General features: G+C 40.5%; 1 protein-coding gene across 3 annotated transcripts in view; it reads right to left on the reverse strand.

Annotated features, from left to right (window-relative positions):
* cdc42bpb (CDC42 binding protein kinase beta (DMPK-like)) overlaps positions 1-10,820 on the reverse strand; it is a 138,721-nt gene extending 127,901 nt beyond the window's left edge. Inside the window, exon 1 of one of the 3 annotated variants that reach the window (XM_034162582.1) lies at positions 10,188-10,820. In XM_034162582.1, the coding sequence (XP_034018473.1) occupies positions 10,188-10,341 (154 nt within the window). In that variant the 5' untranslated portion in view covers positions 10,342-10,820. The remainder of the gene's footprint in view (positions 1-10,187) is intronic. The other 2 variants (XM_034162580.1, XM_034162581.1) reach the window with 2 other exon arrangements.
* Between the last annotated feature and the right edge of the window lie 1,550 nt (positions 10,821-12,370).

Raw genomic sequence — 12,370 nt, forward strand, 5'->3', positions numbered from 1 at the left:
ATTGATAAATCATGAAGATTATTGTAAATTTAAATAAAATAAATTAGTTTATCATTTAGAGGGCCTCCTGTGTGGTTATAATATTGTGATATCTAATATGTGCTTAACATATTGGTCCAGGACATACAGCAGCATAATTACATAACAAGATTTGACGTATTTGCAAAAAATGTGCACACACTGGCATTTGTCGTCAGCGATGTCCGTAACACTGCATATAGTTCAAATCCTGAAGATAGGGATGTAACAATCATGTTTTATATATTAGTATTCATGATCATCCTATTGCCAATGTGAAATATTCAAGAAATATTTATTACTAATGTGATTAGCACAGTGATAATGTGCTGAAATTACTGTCTGTAACACCCTGTAGTGTCCATAACACTCAAATCATGTTAGGATGTCTAAACTCAGTTGTATCGAAAACACCTTATTTTGAACTGATATGAACTCATATATAACTATGTAAAACCAGCTGTCAAGAATTTGGGAGTGATATTTGACAGCTGTTTGAGGTTTGATCAACAGATAAATTCTGTTGTCAAAGCTAGTTTTTTCCAACTTCGCCTCTTGGCTAAAATAAAGCACTTTCTCAGTAGACGTGATCTTGAGATGGCCATTCATGCTTTCATCAGCTCCAGACTTGATTATTGTAATGCACTTTATGCGGGCATTAATCAGTCGTCTCTTGTGCGTCTCCAGTTGGTGCAGAATGCTGCTGCTCGTCTTTTGACAAACACTTCTAGACGTGAGCATATTGCGCCCATCCTATACTCACTCCACTGGCTTCCAGTTCGTTTTAGAATTGATTTTAAAATTTTAATGTTTGTTTTTAAAGCTATTTATGGCCTTGCACCTCCCTACTTGTCTGAAATTTTAACTTTGCGTACCTACAGTAGGACGTTAAGGGCGTCTGGCCAGCTTTACTTAGATGTTCCAAGGTCAAGATATAAACGCTGGGGTGATCATGCTTTCGCGGTAGCTGGCCCCAGACTGTGGAATGAGCTACCTCTTGAGTTACGTACTATTCCTGACCTAGCACTTTTTAAATCTAAGTTAAAGACTTATTTATTTAAACTGGCTTTTAACACTTAGTGGGGAGGTGACATGTTCTGTTATTTTTATGTTCTTTTTTTTTATGTGTTTTAAAATTTTATTTTATATGTGTTTTATTTTGTAAATTTGTGTTTTTAATGTTAAGCACTTTGGACACCAGTCGGTGCTGTAAAGCGCTTTATAAATAAATGTTGATTGATTGATTGATTGATTGATATACCATCTACTAAAAACAGTTGATAGTAATGTACTCAGAGTATACAACTGCTATTGTGTTTCTGCATTCTTAAATAGTAATGGACTATAACCATTTCCAGAGATGACAGTTTTTGACAGACAGAGAGCTACACCCCAATATTAAAGACATTTGAGCGAATTAGGTACACATCCTTTTGTGGCATCACAGATAGCGATTATCTCTTTCAAAAAAAAAATATTATTCACATAACACCGATGCTTAAGTTTCCAGAGAGGACAGACATTTTATTTTTTCAATGCCTGTTTCAAGTTGAATGGAACATTCCATCTTTCACGTCATGAAATATTCGCACCACTGAACTCATAACATTCATTATTGTATATTATTATTAAAATGCAGAATTCCACATAAAATTAAATATGGCTAATAGGGGTCTATAGTCTCTCAAAACTCAATAGGATACTTAATATTGCTTACATTCATTTTATTTAAATACATTCATAGTTTATATGAGTAACTCAGATTTTTCATATTTTAGTTATACAGCTTAATGTGTTTTGTGTTAGTATTTTCTTTGTCTTTATCCCAATCTACATGTTTGTTTGATAAGATTACTAACCCCAAGTCAAGTCAATTCTGAGAGCATGTGCTGGTGCTGTGCTTTGCTGCATCCACAACTCCAGTGTCATGTACTGAAATGACCCCTGTGCCAAATATGTATAGACAATAGCTGCGCATATGCAAACAACAGACGTTTGTTGTGTACTGAGTTTAACCTTTCTGCTTACAGAAAGGACTGAGAGCGGAGTAATCTCAGTATGTGACACCGCTCTGGTTCCTGGATGGCAACCACTCAGGCAGACAATCGGTCCATTCCCACATGTCTAAAATAACCATCTATCTGCCGCAACCAGATGAAACGTAGATGTTCCCTTGGCCTCGCCAGCGCCTTAACACTCAGGCACCTGCATGCTGGATCACACACAGAGAAACAGGCCACATGGCCAAAATGTCATAGCTGACGCTCGCTTGCAATGAAAGAAATGCTCCTTATCCTAGTCTTGCTCAGTAACTGCTCATTTCAGACAAAGTCATTCCAGCAGTACCCCAGGATCCTTCAAAGACAGTACCAAATATATCCAGTCGTCACGTTAGGTCACTGGTTAGCATCCAAGTCTCACAACCACACAGCAAGACAGGCAGCATCAGGACCCTAAAAACTTGGACCTTCGTTCACCAGCAAAGATATCAGCATCATAAAAATACCTCTGTCCAGTGACCTCATGACTCCAGTCATGAGGTAACCCCAAGAGCCTTCATCATTTTCATATTTATGGCTTCCTGATTTTAAAATTAGAACCCTAAACAGACCCAGGTATGCCCGAGGTGAGAAAATGCTTTAAAAAAAATTTGTATGGCTCATTAATTCCACTTAGTGAAGAACAGCAGTAAAACGTAGGTACAGAGTAATACTGATTAAACATTTTAGTTGTTAAAAAAATATTACTATTAGTTTTACTAGTAGTAGTAGTAGTATGAAAACAATGTCTTTAAAAGTGGACCTTCACTCTTCAGGGTGTTGTGGAGGGCCCTTTACCTTGTGTCCTCTTTCTATCTGAATGAGCCCCTGGTTTGCAGTCTGAGCAGGAAGAATGAAGAACTCTATTTATGTGGAAAGAACAACCTCTTTGACAGGTAAGAAAGTGTTATCCTTGCTTTTCTTGCGCCATCCTCAGAAGAAGACTTTGGGTGTATTTGATGGGGGGGGGGATGTTTTTTTTTTTTTAAACTTGCCATGAGTGTGCTGCTTTATATTTAGCTGCTGCTGGTAGCTTTGCACTAACATCGCAGAGGATGTGCACAGACACTGAAAGAAAAGCTTGAATATGTTTGTAAAACACCACGGCTGTGCTGCTCGCTGATTGCTTTCGTCGCACTGTGAGACACCAGGAGATGACGGAAATTTTTTTCCTAATCTGAGCTGCTGCACAAAGCAACCCCTAACCCTAACCCCAAAGCAGCAGAGTCACAGCTCCCAACAGCCAACGCCAATGTATTGAAAATATGGGGACAGGCTTATCAGTGCGCATACGGAACATTTTATACCGTAACTTGATAATACTGTGATCTGGTATAGACCCCTATTGCCCAATTGTTTTGTCATGCAAGACACGAATGCCAGTTTTACAATTAAACTGTTTAATACTGTGTTTAACTGAATTTCTTTTTATACTGTGGAAGTGGTATGCAGCACTGTGGATTTTCACTGGCAACCAATAAAATTTTGGAATCAAATCAAAGTTATCATGGAAGTATTGATCATGATTTGCACTCTACCAAGTGCCACTTTAGTTGATGTTTATTGTGACTGTCAGTTGACTGAGGACATGCAATGGTATTTGCAGACACACCCTCATTCCGGCTGTCCAACCTGTCTGACTGTACCTTAGAGTCAGACAGGTTTTGTATAGGCTGATGTGCTGGGAACACAAGATCTCCACAGGAATCGTATAGGCCCAGCAAAACACCAGTCCAAGCCCCAAAACCACCAGGTGTAAAAGTGTCACAAAGAACATTTTCCAACTGAGAAATACTTGAGAGGTGCTGGTGATGCGTCAGTGAAATGTGTAAAGCTTCTGCTGACCTCACAACTCATCATATTGAATGTGTTTCACAATGAAGAGAGTTTAATGTTAAAAGCACTGAAAAGTGAGAAAAAGTTCAAAAGCTTTGCTTTTAATGTCAGACCACATTAGTGGGCCACAGTGCTATACATAACATTAACGGTTTCTTAAAACCAAAAGGAAGTGACTCCGTAGTTGGTTAATGACCACAGAGAGGACTTCTCTCAGTAGCCGTTAAACCAGCAAATTATATATATATATATATATATATATATATATATATATATATATATATATATATATATATATATATATATATATATATATATATATATATATATATATATATATATATATATATATATATAAAATACACATCTCCCAGTGAAAGCCACTTCTCTGAGATCTAGTGAGATTTTTCAGGATTTGAAACTTCATTAGGGTGAATTAATTGCGTGTTGCTTTCCATAACCATTCAATGGCTACGAAGTCTCAGCCAAACAGAAAACATGACATTCGGTTTAGAAGCAGGTTACAAACATTTCCGGTCTGAAATGAAGTTCAATGTGTGTGACAAAAAAGAAAAGAAAAAAAAAAAAAAAAAGAGAACCTGGTTAAATCCAGGTACCAAAACCAGAAAAATACAAGTATGAGTCCTGTGTAATATCAAATAATTCTCAGTTGTTCTCAGTTACTTTCAGTCTTGGACACACTGACCCAAATCTTCATGATTTGTGCTTAAAGATGTACAATAAAGGCAAGGTACTGAGTTTACTGTGAAGTACTGTAAACATCATGAAATACTACAAATGATCACGCCTATGTCCACACAAAGTGGACATTCTGCAATGAAGATCAGAAAAGCACCCACAAACCCTTTAAAGAACCCGCATCTGCCTCCAATACCCTGGACCACTCCCTATAGAGGGTTTTCAATCACGTGACCGATTTGCTGCAGGACAGGTGCCGTCTCCATTCTGGATTACAAGGAGGCTGGCGCGTGATAGAAAAATGGATAGAATGTACGGTTATTACGATGCTTTAAATCCTTGAGATAAAGCTATTTATCGTGATAGATGTGTAGCATTTGGTTCATTGAATCCGTATCTTATACTAGATAGTGAATTTAGTGGTGATATAACGAACTGGCCGACAGTGTCACACTGTGATATTGTGAACGAGGATGCTGCTGACCAGGTCAGCCTCGCCGACCTCCTGCAGACCATCATAGCGGCGCTCTGAAAGTGGAGGTCGTCTTGAAATCATGAGCGATTTCTCTCACCAGGCACTAGAAGGGTAGCTTGTGGATTAGCAGCTCGGTGCTCGAGGACCACAGTGTAAATAAGCATCCGTATTGGAAGCGTTCTTGTGTTATCCTCTGCAGTATTTTTATGTATTCTTATTCTAGCTCTTAGCCAGTTTAGCATGGCGGCTTCTCCTGTCTCTCCCGCACTTTTCTGCTCTGGGTGTGAAATGTTTAGTTATTCCTCGGCCTCCTTTAGCAGTAATGGTACTTGTAATAAGTGTAGCTTATTCATAGCTTTGGAGGCCAGGCTGGGCGAATTGGAGACTCGACTCCGCACCGTGGAAAATTCTACAGCTAGCCAGGCCCCTGCAGTCGGTGCGGACCAAGGTAGCTTAGCCGCCGTTAGTTTCCCTCTGGCAGATCCCGAGCAGCCGGGAAAGCAGGCCGACTGGGTGACTGTGAGGAGGAAGCGTAGTTCTAAACAGAAGCCCCGTGTACACCGCCAACCCGTTCACATTTCTAACCGTTTTTCCCCACTCGGCGACACACCCGCCGAGGAACAAACTCTGGTTATTGGCGACTCTGTTTTGAGAAATGTGAAGTTAGCGACACCAGCAACCATAGTCAATTGTCTTCCGGGGGCCAGAGCAGGCGACATTGAAGGAAATTTGAAACTGCTGGCTAAGGCTAAGCGTAAATTTGGTAAGATTGTAATTCACGTCGGCAGTAATGACACCCGGTTACGCCAATCGGAGGTCACTAAAATTAACATTGAATCGGTGTGTAACTTTGCAAAAACAATGTCAGACTCTGTAGTTTTCTCTGGGCCCCTCCCCAAATCGGATCGGGAGTGACATGTTTAGCCGCATGTTCTCCTTGAATTGCTGGCTGTCTGAGTGGTGTCCAAAAAATGAGGTGGGCTTCATAGACAATTGGCAAAGCTTCTGGGGAAAACCTGGTCTTGTTAGGAGAGACGGCATCCATCCCACTTTGGATGGAGCAGCTCTCATTTCTAGAAATCTGGCCAATTTTCTTAAATCCTCCAAACCGTGACTATCCAGGGTTGGGACCAGGAAGCAGAGTTGTAGTCTTACACACCTCTCTGCAGCTTCTCTCCCCCTGCCATCCCCTCATTACCCCATCCCCGTAGAGACGGTGCCTGCTCCCAGACCACCAATAACCAGCAAAAATCTATTTAAGCATAAAAATTCAAAAAGAAAAAATAATATAGCACCTTCAACTGCACCACAGACTAAAACAGTTAAATGTGGTCTATTAAACATTAGGTCTCTCTCTTCTAAGTCCCTGTTGGTAAATGATATAATAATTGATCAACATATTGATTTATTCTGCCTTACAGAAACCTGGTTACAGCAGGATGAATATGTTAGTTTAAATGAGTCAACATCCCCGAGTCACACTAACTGTCAGAATGCTCGTAGCACGGGCCGGGGCGGAGGATTAGCAGCAATCTTCCATTCCAGCTTATTAATTAATCAAAAACCCAGACAGAGCTTTAATTCATTTGAAAGCTTGACTCTTAGTCTTGTCCATCCAAATTGGAAGTCCCAAAAAACAGTTTTATTTGTTATTATCTATCGTCCACCTGGTCGTTACTGTGAGTTTCTCTGTGAATTTTCAGACCTTTTGTCTGACTTAGTGCTTAGCTCAGATAAGATAATTATAGTGGGCGATTTTAACATCCACACAGATGCTGAGAATGACAGCCTCAACACTGCATTTAATCTATTATTAGACTCTATTGGCTTTGCTCGAAATGTAAATGAGTCCACCCACCACTTTAATCATATCTTAGATCTTGTAATGACTTATGGTATGGAAATTGAAGACTTAACAGTATTCCCTGAAAACTCCCTTCTGTCTGATCATTTCTTAATAACATTTACATTTACTCTGATGGACTACCCAGCAATGGGGAATAAGTTTCATTACACTAGAAGTCTTTCAGAAAGCACTGTAACTAGGTTTAAGGATATGATTCCTTCTTTATGTTCTCTAATGCCATATACAAACACAGTGCAGAGTAGCTACCTAAACTCTGTAAGTGAGATAGAGTATCTCATCAATAGTTTTACATCCTCATTGAAGACAACTTTGGATGCTGTAGCTCCTCTGAAAAAGAGAGCTTTAAATCAGAAGTGCCTGACTCCGTGGTATAACTCACAAACTCGTAGCTTAAAGCAGATAACCCGTAAGTTGGAGAGGAAATGGCGTCTCACTAATTTAGAAGATCTTCACTTAGCCTGGAAAAAGAGTCTGTTGCTCTATAAAAAAGCCCTCCGTAAAGCTAGGACATCTTTCTACTCATCACTAATTGAAGAAAATAAGAACAACCCCAGGTTTCTTTTCAGCACTGTAGCCAGGCTGACAAAGAGTCAGAGCTCTATTGAGCTGAGTATTCCATTAACTTTAACTAGTAATGACTTCATGACTTTCTTTGCTAACAAAATTTTAACTATTAGAGAAAAAATTACTCATAACCATCCCAAAGACGTATCGTTATCTTTGGCTGCTTTCAGTGATGCCGGTATTTGGTTAGACTCTTTCTCTCCGATTGTTCTGTCTGAGTTATTTTCATTAGTTACTTCATCCAAACCATCAACATGTCTATTAGACCCCATTCCTACCAGGCTGCTCAAGGAAGCCCTACCATTATTTAATGCTTCGATCTTAAATATGATCAATCTATCTTTGTTAGTTGGCTATGTACCACAGGCTTTTAAGGTGGCAGTAATTAAACCATTACTTAAAAAGCCATCACTTGACCCAGCTATCTTAGCTAATTATAGGCCAATCTCCAACCTTCCTTTTCTCTCAAAAATTCTTGAAAGGGTAGTTGTAAAACAGCTAACTGATCATCTGCAGAGGAATGGTCTATTTGAAGAGTTTCAGTCAGGCTTTAGAATTCATCATAGTACAGAAACAGCATTAGTGAAGGTTACAAATGATCTTCTTATGGCCTCGGACAGTGGACTCATCTCTGTGCTTGTTCTGTTAGACCTCAGTGCTGCTTTTGATACTGTTGACCATAAAATTTTATTACAGAGATTAGTGCATGCCATAGGTATTAAAGGCACTGCGCTGCGGTGGTTTGAATCATATTTGTCTAATAGATTACAATTTGTTCATGTAAATGGGGAATCTTCTTCACAGACTAAAGTTAATTATGGAGTTCCACAAGGTTCTGTGCTAGGACCAATTTTATTCACTTTATACATGCTTCCCTTAGGCAGTATTATTAGACGGTATTGCTTAAATTTTCATTGTTACGCAGATGATACCCAGCTTTATCTATCCATGAAGCCAGAGGACACACACCAATTAGCTAAACTGCAGGATTGTCTTACAGACATAAAGACATGGATGACCTCTAATTTCCTGCTTTTAAACTCAGATAAAACTGAAGTTATTGTACTTGGCCCCACAAATCTTAGAAACATGGTGTCTAACCAGATCCTTACTCTGGATGGCATTACCCTGACCTCTATTAATACTGTGAGAAATCTTGGAGTCATTTTTGATCAGGATATGTCATTCAAAGCGCATATTAAACAAATATGTAGGACTGCTTTTTTGCATTTACGCAATATCTCTAAAATTAGAAAGGTCTTGTCTCAGAGTGATGCTGAAAAACTAATTCATGAATTTATTTCCTCTAGGCTGGACTATTGTAATTCATTATTATCAGGTTGTCCTAAAAGTTCCCTAAAAAGCCTTCAGTTAATTCAAAATGCTGCAGCTAGAGTACTAACGGGGACTAGAAGGAGAGAGCATATCTCACCCATATTGGCCTCTCTTCATTGGCTTCCTGTTAATTCTAGAATAGAATTTAAAATTCTTCTTCTTACTTATAAGGTTTTGAATAATCAGGTCCCATCTTATCTTAGGGACCTCATAGTACCATATCACCCCAATAGAGCGCTTCGCTCTCAGACTGCAGGCTTACTTGTAGTTCCTAGGGTTTGTAAGAGTGGAATGGGAGGCAGAGCCTTCAGCTTTCAGGCTCCTCTCCTGTGGAACCAGCTCCCAATTCAGATCAGGGAGACAGACACCCTCTCTACTTTTAAGATTAGGCTTAAAACTTTCCTTTTTGCTAAAGCTTATAGTTAGGGCTGGATCAGGTGACCCTGAACCATCCCTTAGTTATGCTGCTATAGACGTAGACTGCTGGGGGGTTCCCATGATGCACTGTTTCTTTCTCTTTTTGCTCTGTATGCACCACTCTGCATTTAATCATTAGTGATCGATCTCTGCTCCCCTCCACAGCATGTCTTTTTCCTGGTTCTCTCCCTCAGCCCCAACCAGTCCCAGCAGAAGACTGCCCCTCCCTGAGCCTGGTTCTGCTGGATGTTTCTTCCTGTTAAAAGGGAGTTTTTCCTTCCCACTGTAGCCAAGTGCTTGCTCACAGGGGGTCGTTTTGACCGTTGGGGTTTTACATAATTATTGTATGGCCTTGCCTTACAATATAAAGCGCCTTGGGGCAACTATTTGTTGTGATTTGGCGCTATATATATATATATAAAAAAAATTGATTGATTGATTATATAATTTTATTGCCGAGTAAAATAAAATAAAATTCTGGGAGCAGTGGATTTCTGTTAGCGGCGGATCTCTCTCAGTGCCACAGTGCCGTGAGGCTTCTTCACACCGACGCTGAAGCTTCTGCAATTGTTCACCAAATGCACGTAGCGTATCACAGCGGCCACCAGAATGTAAAATCCAGAATGGCCGTGGGACACAAAATGACGCGACCGATACGTCACATGAAAACCCTCTATATTACAAGGCCCTGAACCTCAGCAGATCAGGAAAGCACAACAGGTCCTTCAATGATCTGTGACTGTAAACCTTCATAGACCACAGAATTCCCTGGATCCTGTGAGGATCAGTGAACGTCCCTTCAGACCCCTTTCCACCGTATTAAGGAGAACCAGAAGCAGCCCGTAATCTTCTGGACGCTCCCAGGAGGTCCCGTGAACGTGGATAGTAGTGTTTAGGTGAGCAGAGTGGGACACGGGTCGCAGGTCTACGGTCTTACCCCACTGCAGGAAGTCGTTGACGTGTTTCTCCCTCTTCAGGGGGGAGTTGGCGCACTCGGCGGAGAAGCAGAGCAGGAGGTCCAGCAGGGTCTCCACAGACAGCTGGTCCAGGAGCAGCTCCTCCAGCCGCTTCAGGCGGAGCTGAGCCGACATCTTACCGAATAGCCCACCGACCTGACAGCGAAACGAGCCCGAACCGCCCCTTAGCACAGCTGCTAACTCCAGCTAGCCGCCTTACTGTTAGTTCGGAGTCGACATTATCGACATTTGAAGCAGTTCGGATCCGTTTCTGCTTCTGTGTTCTCTGATTCGCCTTTAACCTGCAGGCTCCCGTCGGTCCGTTCTCCACATCGGTTTTAATCCCGATCAATCTGGACTTTCCTCTCACAAATCAGGCTGTCGGTCAAACTAGCTCAGGTCGGCCGCTGCTGCATGTCTCCTGGTCGGATGATCAGAACCGGAAGCTGTCGGAGAGCCACCGACAAGATGTAGACTTTAAGAAAAACACGCGAGACACACCTTTGATTCTTTTCTCAAAAGTTACGACGAATTTTGTGTCGTTTTCACACAACTACCGAATCGCAGTACAAGAATATGGCTGAATCTAGGCTCACCGTGTTAGCGCAAACCACTCCGCTGTATGTCCGGGACGTCCTTCACAATAAAAGTCCAACGAAACTCAACACCCGCGATGGTCTTCAAAAGAAAAAATTACACTAAAACACGTCTATGCATGTAACCAGGCCCCTCATTAATAAAAGTGTGCGTAGAAAGGGGCCCAGATGCTGTCGTACTAACAAAGAGTATTTGTGTAAGCACAAAAAAATTATCTTACAGGTGTGCACCATTCATATGCACATCAGTAAATATCCATCCATCCATTTTCTAACCCTAACCCTAACACCCCTGCACCTAAGTCTGAATACAGAGAAAAATAGTCCTATTGTTGCCCTCTCACTCAATGCAGAGTAGGCTTTTGACCATGTGCAGTGGGACTTTATTTGCAGCTTTATCACATTTTGGGTTTTCATCTTCATTTATTACATGGGTAAAAATGTTGTATAATAGTCCCAAGGTATCTGTGATAACTATATTGCCCTTCTTTAGCCTTACAACAGCCATGAAACAATGGTGTCCTTTCTCACCGTTGCTTTTCAGCATTTCATTGGAACACTGGCTGTCATCATAAGAGGAAATAATACACATACAGGCCTGTTGCAACAAGGCAAGCAAACCACTCAATTGCCGGCCCCCAGACAATGACACGAGCAATCATGAAGCAAAGTTATCTGTCAGGCAGCCAGAAAAGAAAGGAAGCGTAAGAAAAGAAAAAAACAGCACAGTGGTAAGTGATAATTTATATTAGATAAATTACACCTGCGTGTCAACAAAATATGTTTATGTTAGCTACCTGCCTGGCTGTGTTATAAAACAGTGTTGCATCTTCATAAATGATTGTCTACTTGTGAACTGAGTTTCCCACAAAGTAATCTACTGAACCACCCTCAGAAAAATTCCTTGGAATCACATCACCCTCTGCTGGACTCTTATGAGTATAACACACAAGGACTCATGTAGACATACAGGTAAACCTCGTTAACTCGTGCAAGTTGGGGTCCACAAAATCGGATCGTGAGTTAATGAAGTTGACAAAAAAAAAAAAAAAAAATCACCTTGCCATGACACAATCGTTTCTACCATTTGAAATCTGATTCCTTCCTGGATGATGATGATTTCTTCATCTGGAGTGGGTTCAGGATCTTTTTCTTCTTCCTCTGGCTGCTAGACATCAGCCATGAGGGTTTTGTCAGTGTGGATGACGATTTCTTCATCTGGAGTTGCTGCTCTACGCAGAAGATATACTCGTCCTAAGACACCCAATTCATTCAACACCTCACCTGATGGATACAATATAACTTTATCCTAATGTATCAGGATACAAAATTAATTGGACAAAGTCTGAAGCAATGCCAATATCTGGCATTAGTAGTAGAAATACAACAAAATTTGGTTAAGTGGATACCAAATTGAATTAAATATTTAGGAATGAAAATGTGCAGGGAGGTGGGAAAGATGTCATATATAAACTTTGACCCAATTTTACAAAAGATAAAAATTAATTTGGACAAATGGAATAAAACACAGTTGACATTGTGAGGAAGAATGAATGTAATTAAAATGA

The sequence above is a fragment of the Thalassophryne amazonica genome, chromosome 21 (assembly GCF_902500255.1).
Source record: "Thalassophryne amazonica chromosome 21, fThaAma1.1, whole genome shotgun sequence".
Lineage (NCBI taxonomy): Eukaryota > Metazoa > Chordata > Actinopteri > Batrachoidiformes > Batrachoididae > Thalassophryne > Thalassophryne amazonica.